This window comes from Macaca fascicularis, chromosome 7 (assembly GCF_037993035.2).
Source record: "Macaca fascicularis isolate 582-1 chromosome 7, T2T-MFA8v1.1".
NCBI classification, from domain to species: Eukaryota; Metazoa; Chordata; class Mammalia; order Primates; family Cercopithecidae; genus Macaca; species Macaca fascicularis.
Window position 1 is genome coordinate 73,748,910 of NC_088381.1, and position 16,402 is coordinate 73,765,311.

At 39.6% G+C, this 16,402-nt stretch overlaps 1 protein-coding gene across 11 annotated transcripts in view; it reads left to right on the top strand.

Moving 5' to 3' along the window:
• Nucleotides 1-16,402, top strand: part of FANCI (FA complementation group I) — an 81,655-nt gene that overhangs the window by 48,435 nt on the left and 16,818 nt on the right. For 10 of the 11 annotated variants that reach the window (XM_073996682.1, XM_065548397.1, XM_045395971.2 and 7 more), the window contains 9 exons: nt 1,439-1,561; nt 6,834-6,902; nt 8,213-8,314; nt 9,242-9,418; nt 9,495-9,616; nt 10,361-10,525; nt 11,440-11,619; nt 15,220-15,386; nt 15,722-15,807. In XM_073996682.1, the coding sequence (XP_073852783.1) occupies nt 1,439-1,561; nt 6,834-6,902; nt 8,213-8,314; nt 9,242-9,418; nt 9,495-9,616; nt 10,361-10,525; nt 11,440-11,619; nt 15,220-15,386; nt 15,722-15,807 (1,191 nt within the window). The remainder of the gene's footprint in view (nt 1-1,438; nt 1,562-6,833; nt 6,903-8,212; nt 8,315-9,241; nt 9,419-9,494; nt 9,617-10,360; nt 10,526-11,439; nt 11,620-15,219; nt 15,387-15,721; nt 15,808-16,402) is intronic. The other variant, XM_015453367.3, reaches the window with a different exon arrangement.

The window sequence follows — 16,402 nt, forward strand, 5'->3', positions numbered from 1 at the left end:
ATATTAAAATTGACTTTACCTCTTTCTCTTTTTTAACGTGGCTAATGGAAAATATAAAATTACATATATGGCTTGCATTTGTGGTTCATATTATATTTCTTTCTTTTTTTTTTTTTTTTTTGGAGACAGAGTTTTGCTCTATTGCCCAGGCTGGAGTGCTGTGGCACAATCTCGGCTTATTGCAAGCTCCGCCTCCCAGGTTCATGCCATTCTCCTACCGCAGCCTCCCAAGTAGCTGGGACTACAGGTGCTCACCACCACACCCAGCTAATTTTTTGTGTTTTTAGTAGAGACAGGGTTTTACTGTGTTAGCCAGGATGGTCTCAATCTCCTGAACTTGTGATCTGCCCACCTCAGCCTCCCAGAGTGCTGGTATTACAGGCGTGAGCCACTGCACCCGGCCCATATTATATTTATTTTGGATAGCACTGTGCTAGATATTGTGCTAAAGTGCTTTACATTTATTATCTCATTTAATCTTCAAAGCAGTCCTCTGAGGCTAGATACTATTATTATCCCTATTTTCTTATGTCAATTTATTTACTTTGCACATGTATATATATTACACCTTGTAATCTGAGAAAACAAAACTTTTTATAATCTGGTAATCTAGGCTTTGGAGCAATAAAATTGTCTTCATAATTTAAATGATGTACTATAAGATTTATAAATAGGAGACATATTTATATATAACAGTTTGACTAGGAATCCTCACTTTATTGCTTTGGTATAACTATATAAAGCTTTGTCTATAACTTATAGCATAGATTAAATATTAGGAACACTAGTTATCATTTGTATGTTATTATCCCCGTTTTAAGGATAGGTAAACTGAGGCTGAGCCAGGTTAAATAACTCACCCAAGGTTATATAACCAAGAAAGGGTGGAAGAAGGATTTGGCTTCAGGCAGTATGAACTACATTACTGTGATACCTGGAGTAAGGATTAGGAATTCTTGGTGTATAATTGCTGATTTTATTATATAATTTACACAAAGGATGTCAATTCTTTGTCACGTCCATTTCTAAACAAAAAACTGTTTTCCTCTAAACCTTTCTAGAATTTGTGGAAGAGTGAGATTCTTCTAGCTATTGAAGAAGTCTTAGAGCTTTTAAATAAAATTATGTATATTATTACTACTGGATTCTAGTGGCTTGAAATAAGCAGTGTGCCTTCCTAAGGAATTGATATTGTCAAGGAAACCTTAAGGAATGGGAACAGTTAGTTTTATTAAAATGCTTAAAAATTCTCTTATTCCAAACCAGAATAAGAATGACACTTATTACTGCATGGTAATGATTATACTGTATGTCTCACCCCTGGAGTTTGGGATGTGGAGAAAGCTAAGTTTTTTTGACCAAGAACATAGGCTTATTTAGCTCCTTATTGGAAACTGCTTTGGTAAGATAGACATGAATTGGCCTGTCTTCCTTTCAGGTTCATGTGGATGTTCACAGTCATTACAATTCTGTTGCCAATGAAACTTTTTGCCTTGAGATCATGGATAGTTTGAGGAGATGCTTAAGCCAGCAAGCTGATGTTCGACTCATGCTTTATGAGGTAAGTCAGTAGAATGGAAGGAATGTAGCAAACCCCCAACTAATAATTCTTTTTATTTTAGTAATTTTTTTGTGTGATTATAAAAGTACAGTAGATATGCTCTTATTTGATGTAGTCAGCACCAGTAGCTAGTAATGTTTAGTCAAAAAGTTGTTTAAGGCAGGGCACAGTGGCTCACACTTGTAATCCCAACTCCTTGTGAATTCAAGGCAGGAGGATCAAGCAAGACTCTCTTTACAAAAAATAAGAAAATAAAAAACATTAGCTGGGTGTGGTGACATGCACCTGTGGTCCCAGCTACTCAGGAAGCTGAGGCAGGAGGATCCCAGCAGTTTGAGGTTGCAGTGAGCTATGATCACACCACTGCACTCCAACCCAGGCAACAGAATGAGACCTTGTCTCTAAAAAAAATTTTTTTTGGCCGGGCGCGGCAGCTCACACCTGTAATCCCAGCACTTTGGGAGGCCAAGGCAGGTGGATCACGAGGTCAGGAGATGGAGACCATCCAGGCTAACATGGTGAAACCCTGTCTCTACTAAAAATACAAAAAATTAGCTGGGCGTGGTGGCAGCGCCTGTAGTCCCAGCTACTCGGAAGGCTGATGCAGGAGAATGGCGTGAACCCAGGAGGTGGAGCTTGCAGTGAGCCAAGATCGCGCCACTGCACTCCAGCCTGGGCGACACAGCGAGACTCCGTCTCTAAAAAAAAAAAAAAATTAAGGTTTTTAAGGTGAGGAATCATAAAACACAGTTGATAGACCTTAAATATTTTATTTTAATTTGAAATATTTAAATGTACTATAAATTTGCCAGTCTTAAGACCAAGTCCTTTGTTTTGTTATTGAGTACAAGTTTACTTCCTATCTCTCATACAAACCCATACCCTTAATTTATTGCCTATAGTTTCAAATTTGTGTTTACCTAAAGTGGTATAAAAACTTTAAGCTACTTCAGACAGTTTAGTACAAAAATCTTTTAGATAGCTTCAGTTTTTCCTCTTTTTACAATTGCCTTACGCCTAATTTATCAGAAATTGGTTTGAGAGACTGACTTTCTGAACATTTAACTTAGTTTTTTTTTTCTTTGAGACAGAGTCTTGCTCTGTCACCCAGGCTGGAGTGCAGTGACACAATTCTCGGCTCACTGCAACCTCCATCCTCCATCTCCTGGGTTAAAGTAATTCTCCTGCTTCTCAGCCTCCTGAGTACCTGGGATTACAGGTGTGCGCCACCACGCCCAGCTGATTTTTGTGTTTTTAGTAGAGATGGGATTTCACCATGTTGACCAGGCTGGTCTTGTACTCCTGGCCTCAAGTGATCCACCTGTCTCAGCATCTCAAAGTGTTGGGATTACAGGTGTGAGCCACCATGCCCAGCCTAACTTAGTTTTTATAAAAGCAACTTCTTTTTGCACTAGGTTTTCAACAGTTTACTGAATGTCTGATTAAATCACTCGTTATTATGATAGTACAGCTAAGAGAAATACAACTAACTTGTGAGTAGCATATAACTTACCCAGAGGATATTGTGGTAGCATATATGAAAACAGCATTCATCTTTCTGTACATTTCCATCCGTGCTCTTAGGTGCCTAGGCACAGTATCAATGAGCAATAATATTTTGAGAGGAATTTTTTTTTTTCCTGAGCAGTAGGTCTCAACACTGGGCTTAAAATATTCAGTAAACCATGCTATAAACAGATGTGTTATTATGCAGGCTTTGTTTTTCCACTTATAGAGCATAGGCAGGGTAGATGTAGCATAATTCTTAAGGGCCCTAGGATTTTTGGAATAGTAAATAAGCATTGACTTCAACTTAAAGTCACCAGCTACATTAACCCCTAACAAGACAGCCTGTCCTTTGAAGCCAGGCATTGACTTCTCCTCCCTAGCTAGGAAAGTCTCAGATAAAATCTTCTTGGAATATAAGGCTAGTTCATCTACTTTGAAAATCTGTTTAATATAGCTACCTCCATCAATTATGTTAGCTATATCTTCTGGATAATTTGCCTCACCTGCTCCATCAGCATTTGCTGCTTCACCTTGCACTTTTTTTTTTTGAGTCTTACTCTGTCACAAGGCTGGAGTACAGTGGCGCAATCTCGGCTCACTGCAACCTCCACCTCCCAGGTTCAGGTGATTCTCCTGCCTCAGCCTCCCAAGTAGCTGGGACTACAGGCTCATGCCACCACGCCCAGCTAATTTTTGTATTTTTAGTAGATACTGGGTTTCACCATGTTGGCCAGGATGGTCTCAATCTCTTGACCACGTGATCCACCCGCCTCGGCCTCCCAAAGTGCTGGGATTACAGGTGTGAGCCACTGCGCCCAGCCCCTTGCACTTTTATGTTATGGAGATGGCTTCTTTCCTTAAACCTCATAAACCAACCTCTGCTCACTTCAACTTTCCTTTGGCAGCTTTCTCATCTCTTTCAGGCTTTATAGAATTGAGGAGTTTAGTCCTTGCTCTGGGTTAGGCTTTGACTTAAGGGAATGTTGTGGTTGGCTTGGTCTTTTATCTAGACCACTAAACCTTTCTCCACATCAGCAATAAGGCTGTTTTGCTTTCTAATCATTCATGTGTTCACTGGAGTAGCACTTTAAATTTCCATTAAGAACATTTTCTTTGCATTCACAGCTTGGCTCTTTGGTGCAAGAAGCCTAGCTTTTGACCTGCCTCAGCTTGTGACATGCCTTTCTTACTAAACTTGATCATTTCTAGCTTTTGATTTAAAGTGAAAGATGTGCGACTCTTCCTTTCACTTGAATACTTATGTGCCATTGTAGAAGTTATTAATTGATCTCATTTCAATATTGTTTTGTCACAGGGAATAGGGAGGCCTGAGGAGAGGTGGAGAGATGGGATGGCCCAGTCAGTGGAATGGTCAGAACATACACAGCATTTATCAATTAAGTTCACTATCTTATATAGACACAATTTGTGACTCCTCAAACCAATTACTATCAAAGATCATTTATCATAGATCCCCATAACACATACAATAATAATGAGAAAGTTTGAAATATTGTGAGAATTACCAAAATGTGACACAGACATGAAGTGAGCACATGCTTTTGGAAAAATGGTGCTGATAGACTTGCTTGACATAGGGTTGCCACAAATCTTTAATTTGTAAAAGTAGTATCTGCGAAGTGCAGTCAAGCAAATTGCAATAAAATTAGGTATGCCCATATTCTGTATAACCACATTGTTTAAACAGTTAAGGCACGGTGAGCCACTCTGATTTAGGGTGAGCGTTGTATCAGTGTAAGTAACTGTTTACCAGCCAAATTCTCAGCCACCAGCTGGCAAAGGTGCACTAAGGATAGACAGTCTTAGACTTCATGTGTTAACTCTTGTACAGTCCTTGATATGCAGCCCCCACGGAAAAAAACAAAAACAAAAAAAAACTTCACCCTTATTTAGCTCTAAAGTAAAATAAATTAACATGAAGTGAATCATAGACTTAAACCTATTAAAATATTGCTGTTCATTTATTCAGCAGTCTTAGTATATCATTGGTATATAAAAATACCTGATGTAGTGATATAAATAACTAAATAACTTGTCATATTTGTTGCAAGTATATGCCAGAATGCCATTTGCTTTTTTTAAAATATCCTTTTAGACTTACAGAAATAATAATTTTTGGTTACTAAATCTATTGATTTTCTTCCTTTGAGATGTCTTCTCTTACTTTTTTTTATTTTTTTTAAGAGACAGAGTCTTGCTCTGTTATCCAGGCTGGAGTGCACTGGTGCAGTCTAACTCACTGCAGCCTCCAGCTCCTAGGCTCAAACAATCCTCTTGCCTCAGCCCCCTCCCCAAATGGTTGGGACCATAGGCACAAGCCACTGCACCCAGCTAATTTTTTTTTTTTTTTAACTTTTTTTAGAGACACGGTCTCATTTTGTTGCCCAGGATGATCTCAAATGCCCTGGCTTCAAGCGGCCCTCCTGCCTCAGTCTTCCAAAGTACTAGGATTAAAGGCATGAGCTACCGTGCCTGGCCCATTTTATCTGTAGAAAGTCCAAATCCTTCCAGTGAATATTCACTAACATTTTCTTTTTTTTTTAATGCATTTATTTTTGATGTTTAGCTACTTAATTCATCCTGAATTTGTATGATAATATATATAAGGAGCTTTTCTCCCAAGCTAACCATTTGTTCAGACATCATTGCCTCCTTTATGTGTACTATGTATCTCTGTATGCCATTTTTTAATTTTGCCTGTAGATTTTTGTGCCAAGACAAAGTGTCTTTTTATTATCATTACACAATCATAAAATATTTTAATTCCTGTTAGGATTAATTTTCTTTCATTTCTTTTCTTTTCTTTTCTTTTTTTTTTTTTTTTTGAGACGGAGTCTCACTCTGTTGCCCAGACTGGAATGCACTGGTGCGATCTCAGGTCTCGGCTCACCGCAACCTCCCCCTCCCAGGTTCAAGTGATTCTCCTGCCTCAGTCTCCCAAGTAGCTGGGACCACAGGCGTGCATCACCACACCTGGCTGATTTTTGTATTTTTAGTAGAGATGGGGTTTCACCATGTTGACCAGGCTGGTCTCGACCTCCTGACCTCAGGTGATCCTCTGCCTTGGCCTTCCAGAGTGCTGGGATTACAGGCATGAGCCACCGTGTCTGGCCTGTTTCTTTTCTTTAAACAAAAAATATTTTTTTGATCAATTCTCATTTGCTTTTACTCACAGATGAACTGTATAACCTCTTTTCCAGGTTCTAGAAAGAAAGTTCTCCCCAGGATTATTGTTGTTGTTTTTTTATTTTGTTTTTTGTTTTTTGTTTTTTTTTTTTGAGGCGGAGTCTTGCTCTGTTGCCTGGGCTGGAGTGCTGGCGTGATCTCAGCTCACTGCAACCTTCATACCTCAGCCTCCTGAGTAGCTGGGATTATAGGCGTGTGCCACCACGCTTGGCTAATTTTTGTATTTTTTAGTAGAGACAGGGTTTTGCTGTGTTGGCCAGGCTGGTCTTGAACTCTTGGCCTCAAGTGATCTGCCTGTCTCAGCCTCCCACAATGCTGCGATTACAGGTGTGAGTTACTGCACCTGGCCTCCCCAGGATTTTAATCTGAGCAGTTCTTAACTAAGACTAGGAAATTTTGGTTGGGAAAAAAATACGGTCATTTAGGACCATCAAATATGGTCTCGGTAGGAAAGAACTGAGAAGAGGATAAAGAAAGTGTTATTTTTAAGTTATGATTGTCCAAATCACTAGTATCCCTGTTAAAGCGCTTATTTCTTCTCTTTGATTCCTCTTAGGGGTTTTATGATGTTCTTCGAAGGAACTCTCAGCTGGCTAATTCAATCATGCAAACTCTGCTCTCACAGGTAAAATACATTTTTACGGATATATGGAAAACAGATAATCAAGGATTGAGAGACAATTGATGGTTTTTAGACCTTTCAAAATATAAAATAATTCCCAACGAGTACATTGGTACTTTGTGAACATGCTATGGGTATGTGATGCTGTTCTGGGTTGTCTTTTCTCGGTCACCGCTTACCTGTCTGCCATAATACCATCATCTAGCAGTTATCCCTGTGAATTAACAGTCTGTATCCCAAGTCAGAAGGACATTTTGAAGAACCATTTATATAAGGACTATCAGCAGCTGTATCCATTATGTTATATTTCTGAAAGAAAAAAGAAATACAAAACAAATATAGCAAAATATTATTTCTTAAATCTGGGTAACAGATACATGGATGTCTTTTACGTTCCTTTCTGCACTTTTCAGTTAACAATTTTTTAAATTAGAAGACTAAATTCTTCTAATCTTCAAGATTAGAGACTCTCTACCAGGAGGGTTCCTCTAGACCCCTAGTCTGTCATTTTGTTTGCTCTCAATGCCATTGCTTTATGATAGTTATGAAGTTTCATTTGAAATTAAGGTCTCAGATGTGTGAAAATATTGGAAGGTCCCATACTATCCATCAAAAGCTTTTCATTTGGCCTTGGGCTTGATCCTATATAAAATTTATATTCTGTTAGCTATATTGTATCTTTCAAACTGTAATCAACACATTTACATTGGCATGTTTAACAAAAATAGAAAACTGTGTTTGAAGGCATAGAATAGCACTTTCTGACTCAAGTTAATGTGCAGGCCAGTAAAATTCTGCAGACTCCAAAAGTTAAAAGAAAAATAGTAACTCATATTTTTTTGGCTCTCTTACATGCCAAATACTGTTTGAAGTACTTTACATGTATTGTCATGTTTAATCCTTATACAATGAATATTAATAATATCCTCATTTTTAAGATGAGGAACCAAGGTACAGATACCCTTATAAAAACCAGTAATAAGTAATGGTACTGGGATCTTGGACTCAGCCATTCTGACTCTGGATCCTATATTTTTAACCTCTAAGTTAACTGAAAATGTTGACTGCATGTACAGGTTTAGGAATAGAAGGAATTGGAATAGGAAAGATGAACCTAATCAGTACTATATCCAAAGCAAGAGCACAGGATGTGCGTAAGCCAAAGCAATAAAAATTTGGCTGCATTGTTCTTTGAACAGTTGGGAAATGTGTCTTAGAAGGCATTAGACATTAAAGATACCTTTCACCTGACAAGTTAAAAAAGTAAAAAGCATTTATGAGCCAAGATGTCTTTTTTTCCTTACTATACACAGTTAAAACAGTTCTATGAGCCAAAACCTGATCTGCTGCCTCCTTTGAAATTAGAAGCTTGTATTCTGACCCAAGGAGATAAGATCTCTCTACAAGAACCACTGGTGAGACTTTATTCTTCCTTCAACCATTATTTTTAGTATTAAGGATAGGGTTGAACTTCGCAAAGAGATACCTTGCCCTGTGAAACTCTCTTCCTGGTTCTTCCAATGAATGTTTACTTTTAAGTCTTCCCTGCTTATCATTTCTGAACCCTTATTATTTTGGATCTATTGGTAAGTTATCTCTGTGTTAGCCCTTTACTAAATCAAGGCTTCCATCACTTCCCCCAGAGAATATTTTATCTCATTTATGAATCTTTGATTACATTTACTAAATATGCTTTAGAATGGGGACCTGCTTCATTAGTCTAGAGGATGTATATGATTTAGGCTGAACTAGGATTGGCACTGTTGAACCTTCAAAGGAGCTGGCCTGGTTGACTTTCTGTTCTTATCTAGCCTTAGGACAGCGAAGAGGATAAAAATGGAAACTCTCACCCCACGTAACTTATAACTCGTGGCAGAAGAAAGGAGGAAGTCTTTCCGTTGTCTTATCTTACCTTCATTTTTGTGCCTTCTGTGACATGAGATGTCCTCAGCCTAGATCTAAGATGCTGTGTTGGTCTCCTAAAGATTCCCTCAACATAAACCTCTATCTTTAGAATAGCTTCTGGGACTCAAATGAACTACAGAAGATTTAACTTCACCACCTAGCTCCAGGGTTATTTGTATCAGACCAGAGATAGCACATCTAATGTTGCATTTTGAGGTGTCAGCCACTTAGGCCAGTTTTCGGGGGGCAGCATTAGAAAAGGATGCTGCTATTCAGTTTATTTTCCCAGTTTCGTTAATTTAGATGGACTTAATTTGTAACACTAATGAATCATTTTCTTTATCCTTATAGATAAGAATTATTTGCTGGTTATGAACAACTTTATAGGTTATCCATCAACACTCAAGAGTATTTAATTTACTTATTTTCTCCTACAGGATTATCTGCTGTGTTGTATTCAGCATTGTTTAGCCTGGTATAAGAATACAGTGATACCCTTACAGCAGGGAGAGGAGGAAGAGGAGGAGGAAGAGGCATTCTACCAAGCCCTAGATGATATATTGGAGTCCATTACTAATAGAATGATTAAGAGTGAGCTGGAAGACTTTGAACTGGTAATTGCGAGTCTTCAGCTGTATTGAATGATGGAGTTCTTTAGTAGCTTATTAATTTGTATCTTGTGTCTTTTAGGATAAATCAGCAGATTTTTCTCAGAGCACCAGTATTGGCATAAAAAATAATATCTGTGCTTCTCTTGTGATGGGAGTTTGTGAGGTTTTAATAGAATACAATTTCTCCATAAGTAATTTCAGGTAAGGTATTGCCATAACTCCACTTGTAATTTGGTGAATTCTCCATTTTATTTATATATTTTTACTGTAGCAATATTCCAGGCAGTAAACAGACTAAATGAGCACCTAGTCTAAGACTAAACTGTGTTCTTTCCACTAGAGAACACTGAAGTATATGCTTACCAGGCCTATAAAATGAAAGCCCTCCAGCAGGGTTTCACTTACTCAGAATTTCCCAGACCCTGAATTCAAGAACTCCTAATGGAAATTTTGATTGGTGGTAGTATTGGACTTTAATGCTCTGCAGGGACTGGTATAAATAAGGGAGGGGAGGCCAGGCACAGTGGCTCACGCCTGTAATCCCAGAACTTTGGGAGGCCAAGGTGGGTGGATCATTTGAGATCAGGAGTTCAAGACCAGCCTGGCCAACATGGTGAGACCCCGTCTCTACTAATAATGTAAAAATTAGCCGGGTGGTAGTGGTGGGGACCTGTAGTCCCAGCTACTCAGGACGCTGAGGCAGGGGAATCACTTGAGCCTGAGAGGCAGAGGTTGCGGTGAGCCGAGGTCACACCAGGGGAAACATAACCCAGATAGATTGCTATGACCTGGGAGTATTATATTAACGAAGTTCTATTCATTTATAATGTTTTGTCTAAAATATGATATTTAAAGAAGCATTGTGATTTATTTATTATCATATGTAAAAGTAAACCACAATATTCTGATGTTTGTCCTTAGCGGTCTCTTTTTTGTTTTTTACAGTAAGAACAAATTTGAGGACATTCTGAGCTTATTTATGTGTTACAAAAAGCTCTCTGACATCCTTAATGAAAAAGCTGGTAAAGCCAAAACTAAAATGGCCAACAAGACAAATGATAGTCTTTTGTCCATGAAATTTGTGTCCAGTCTTCTCACTGTTCTTTTCAGGTAAGGTTCTGCTAGAGTGCTTAAAGACAGCCACTCCCCGAGGATCGTATGCCTACCTAGGCTCACTTGTTTCACCTCGTTTGGATTATTTACAGTAAGAATTAAGTCAGGAGGTTTTAATTTTCTTGAAATGAATGCTGGACAATCCTAGGTAGGTACTTTAAATAGGTACCTTGAATTATTAAAGGATAAATGAGGAACAGTGGGCTAATAAATGAAAAGGTAGGGATGAATTCCAACAGGGTGTTTTAAGAAAGTCTATATAAGTGGCTTGTGCAAGATAACAGATTTAAAAAGGTAGGGGGCACCAGGCCTGGTGTCTCACTCCTGTAATTCCAGTACTTTGGTAGACTGAGGTGGGTGGATCACCTGAGGTCAGAAGTTCAAGACCAGCCATGACCAATATGGTGAGACCTCATCTCTACTAAAAATACAAAATTAGCCGGGCATGGTGGTGCGCACCTGTAATCCCAGCTACTTGGGAGGCTGAGGCAGGAGAATCACTTAAACCCAGGAGGCAGAGGTTGCAGTGAGCTGAGATCACGCGATTGCACTCCAGCCTGGGCCACAAGAACAAAACTCTGTCTCTAAATAAATAAATAAATAAATAGACAGATAGGTGGGGAGTGACTGAATTAAAAATACAAAGGAACAGAAAAAGAGACTAAGACTGACATTTAAATTTTATCAAAGTAAAGGATTTGGGGAGGGGGAGAAAATGAGGAACCACTAGGAATAACAATTATAAAAGGGCAGCCATAGCAGTGACTATAGCTTGGGCTGCCTAGAGAGTCTGCCAGTTGGAGCTTACTGGCAAGCTGTTGGGTGCTGCTGTTCTGAACAATTTCTAGAAAGCTTAATTCCATATACCAATAGCAGTAAGGGAATCTTTCTTGTTCTCTCTCTCTCTCTAGGGATAGTATCCAAAGCCACCAAGAAAGCCTTTCTGTTCTCAGGTCTAGCAGTGAGTTTATGCGCTATGCAGTGAACATAGCTCTGCAGAAAGTACAGCAGCTAAAGGAAACGGGGCATGTGAGTGGCCCTGATGGCCAAAACCCAGACAAGATCTTTCAGAACCTCTGTGACATAACTCGGTAAGCCACTCCCACCCCTTAGAAACTTACTCCACCTGGCCGTGGTGTCTTCAAGAGAACAAACTGGGAACGGAGGATGAAGGTAATTTGAGGTTACACATATTTTAAGAGTGAAAGAATATAAAAAATTAGCCAAGCGTCGTGGCAGGTGCCTGTAATCCCAGCTACTCAGGAGGCTGAGGCAGGAGAATTGCTTGAACTGGGAGGTGGAGGTTGCAGTGAGCTGAGTTCATATCACTGCACTCTAGCCTGGGTGACAGAGCAAGACTCTCAAAAAAAAAAAAAAAAAAAAGCCAGGCACGGCAGCTCACGCCTGTAATCCCAGCACTTTCGGAGGCTAAGGCGGGTAGATTACCTGAGGTCAGGAATTCGAGACCAGCCTGACCAACATGGGGAAACCCTGTCTCTACTAAATATACAAAAATTAGCCGGGCTTGGTGGTGCATGCCTGTAATCCCAGTTACTCGGGAGGCTGAGGCAGGAGAATTGCTTGAACCAGGGAGGTGGAGGTTGCAGTGAGCGTAGATTACACCGTTGCACTCCAGCCTGGGTGACAAGAGCAAAACTCTGTCTCAAAAGAGTGAAAAAAAAGTGCAGTCATTGACATAGGGTCTTTTTTCTAGTCCTGCCTTCCCCCTGGCGCACCCCTCCTTTTGTTTCTTTTTTGTTGTTTTTTGGGGGTTTTTTTTAGAGTCTCACTCTGTTGCCCAGGGTGGAATGCTATGGTGCAATCTTAGCTCACGGCAACCTCTTTCTCCCAGGTTCAAACAGTCATTCCACTGCAGCTTTCTGAATAGCTGGGACTACAGGTGCATGCCACCATGCCCAACTACTTTTTAATTTTTAATTTTAATTTATTTTATTTACTACTTTTTTTTTTTTGGAGACAGGTCTTGCTCTGTCACCCAGGCTGAAGTGCAGTGGCGTGATCTTGCTTACTGCAACCTCCGCCTCCCGGGTTCAAGTGATCCTCCTGCTCAATCTCTCAAGTAGCTGGGATTACAGGGATGTGCCACCATGCCCTGCTAATTTTTGTATTTTTAGTAGAGACGGGGTTTCACCATGTTGGCCAGGCTGGTCTCAAACTCCTGACCTCAAGGGATCCACCCACCCCGGCCTCCCAAAGTGTTGGGTTTACAAGTGTGAGCCACTGCACCCGACCCTTATTTTTTTTTTAATTTTCTGTAGAGATAGTATTTCACCATGTTGCCCAGACTGGTCTTGAACTCCTGGGCTCAAGCGATACACCCACGTCCGCCTCCCAAAGTGCTGGGATTACAGGCCTGAGCCTCTGTGGCTTTTGTTTTTTGTTTGTTTGTTTGTTTGTTTTCCATTTAAAGAGATAGGGTTTGCTGTGTTGCCCAGGCTGGCCTTGAACTCTTGGGTTCACCAGGGCTTCTAGTTTTGCTTTGATATAGATTGTTAGTCACATATAAAATGTTATGCTATTACTGGGGCAAAAAAGAGGGATACTACATAATGGTTAAGTGATTCAAAATACTTAAAGCAAAAACTGATGTAACTGAAGGAGAAATAGACAAATCCTTAAGTAATGTAATCAGCCTTCTCTCTGTAACAGAAAACAAAAAAAAAGCAGTAGATAGAAAATCTACTGGAAGGAGGTAGAAGAAGTGAACAACACTGTCACCCAGCTTGATTTAATTGACACTTAAAAGAACACTGTGCAGCAGCTTCAAAATATACATTCTTTTTATATGCACATGGTGTATTCACCAAGATGAACCATATTTTGGGCCATAAAAACTCAGCAAATTTCTACTAAAAAGTAGAAATTCTGTGACCACAACAGAATAAAAGAAGAAAGCAGTAACAGAAAGATATCTAGATAATCCCCATATATTGGAAATTAAATGCACTTTTAAATAGCCCGTAGTCAAAAAGTCATAAGGGAAATTAGAAAACATCTTGAATAGAATGGAAACAAACAGACAACATGTCAAAACATATGATCCAGCCAAAGCACTACTGAGGAAATTAAAGCAGTTAGTGATTTAAAAATCTTAAATCTCCCATATAAACTTCCACATTAAGAAAACAGAAAAAGAAGAGCAAATTATAATGAAAGCAATCAGAAGGAAGGAAATAGACAAAAGCACAACTATGAAGAAGCAGAAAATTAAAATAGAAAACAGAAAAAGAAAGTTGGTTCTGTGAGAAGATCAATAAATTTAATGAACTTTAGCCAGACTGATCAGAAAAAGAGAAGACACATTACAAATAGCAGAATTGAGGAAGAAGGGACATCACTACTGATCCTACAGATGCTAAAAAATGGATAACAGGGCCGGGCACGGTGGCTCAAGCCTTTAATCCCAGCACTTTGGGAGGCCGAGACGGGCGGATCACGAGGTCAGGAGATCGAGACCATCCTGGCTAACACGGCGAAATCCCGTCTCTACTAAAAAATACAAAAAAAAAAACTAGCCGGGCGTGGTGGCAGGCGCCTGTAGTCCCAGCTACTCGGGAGGCTGAGGCAGGAGAATGGCGTAAACCTGGGAGGCGGAGCTTGCAGTGAGCCGCGATCCGGCCACTGCACTCTAGCCTGGGCGACAGAGTGAGACTCCGTCTCAAAAAAAAAAAAAAAAAAAAAATGGATAACTGAATATTAACAATTTTATGCCAGTAAACTTTAATAGACAGATTTCTTGAAAGCTCATTCAACAAAAAAATAGGCAACCTGGCCAGACGTGGTAGCTCACATCTGTAATCCCAGCACTTTTGGGAGGCCAAGGCAGGTGGATCACCTGAGGTCAGCAGTTCAAGACCAGCCTGGCCAACAAGGTGAAACCCCAACTCTACTAAAAAAATACAAAAATTAGCCAGATGTGGTGGCGTGCACTTGTAGTCCCAGCTACTCGGGAAGCTGAGGCAGGAAGACCACTTGAATCAGGAGGTGTGAGTTTGCAGTGAGCTGAGATCACCTGACTGCACTCCAGCCTGGGTGACAGAGTAAGACTCTGTCTCAAAAAAAAAAAAAAAAACAACAACAAAAAACAAACCTGAGTAATCATATTTCTATTCAAAGAAATTGAATATGTGGTTCAAACTCTTTTCACAAAACTTCAGATCTAGGTCTATTCAGTGACAAATTCATCCAAACATTTAAGGGAGAAGTAATGTAAATTCTGTGCAAATTCTAGAAAATAAGAGAGAACATATTCCACCTCATTTAATTAATGAGGTCAGCATTACCCAGATACTAAACCATACCCAGACCATTGCAAGAAAACTGCATAGCAATATCCCTCATGAATATAGAGTCTGCTGTGTTAAAGGCAGACTCAGAAGGCTATATACTGAATGATAACCATTTTTGTATGATGTTTTGTAGAAAGTAAAACCATAGGGACAGAAATTAGATCAGTAGTTGCTTGGAAATGGGAGGAGAGCATAGACTATCAGTGAGCATAAGGGAACTTTTAGAGTGATAGAAATACCTTGATTGTGGGGAGATTACACAACCATATAAGTTTTTTTAAAATTCTAGAACTGTTCACCTACAGGGTATGAATTTTACTGTATGTAACTTTATCTTGGTGAACCTGTCTTTAAAAACAAAACCACTTTACCCTGCTTCAGAGTCTTGCTGTGGAGATACACTTCAATTCCTACTTCAGTGGAAGAGTTGGGAAAGAAAGAGAAAGGAAAGAGCATCTCACTGCTGTGCTTGGAGGGTTTACAGAAAATATTCAGTGCTGTGCAACAGTTCTATCAGCCCAAGATTCAGCAGTTTCTCAGAGCTCTGGGTGAGCATTGCAGTATCAATAAATTGACTTGATTTAGGTTTCTCCTTAACTCAACCCCTTAATTCCATTTGTTAATCTACCAGAAGACACTTGAGAACAGTCCTAATGTTGCTAAGGAGTGACATCTAGTGGATTCAGGATTGGCACCTACTGGATTATATTCAACCACAAAGAGTGACTGGAAAATGGAATATAGTATTAAGAAATCACAAAATTTTAGAAATAAATTTAACTCTGCCTTTAGACTTTTTTTGGCTTTCAAAAATTTTAGCTATTAAAAGGCCAAGAAGCATGAGTTTATATCAAAGAAGATAGAGTTTCTTTTCCATTCATAGATGTCACAGATAAGGAAGGAGAAGAGAGAGAAGACGCAGATGTCAGTGTCACTCAGAGAACAGCATTCCAGATCCGGCAATTTCAGGTGAGAAGCCTTGTGAAGCTGCTGTAGCAGCCCGAGGGGCTTTGCAAAGGAACTGTTAGCAGGGGCAGCTGATAAGAATGGGCAGACAGTGACCAAGTAGGAAATGAATTTTTTCTGGGTCATCCAAGCCACAGGACATAGCTTTCAGAATGGAAGATAATGTATAGTGAGGATGTGTATTTAGCCACCCAACCTGCAATACTCATTACCTCTAAGGACCACTGTTTGAGTTGATGTAAACAGAAAGGAATCTTCAAGGTATAGAGTCTGTTTTTGTTTCTGAGTCTGTGGTATAATTTGGCTTGGTCTGATAGACTCCGTAAAGACTGGACAATATAGCTTGTTAGTTTCTTTCTTTCTTTTTTTTTTTTTTTGAGACGGAGTCTGGCTCTGTCGCCTAGGCTGGAGTGCAGTGGCCGGATCTCAGCTCACTGCATAGCTTGTTAGTTTCTAACCAATAGTTGTCAAAATATCAGGATGTTCTATCACAGGACTTTTTTACTTAACAAGTAATTTTGAAGTTCCTACCATGTGCCAGAAACAGTTCTAGGTGCTGGGGATATAGCAGGGAATAAAAGGAACAAAATATTCCTAT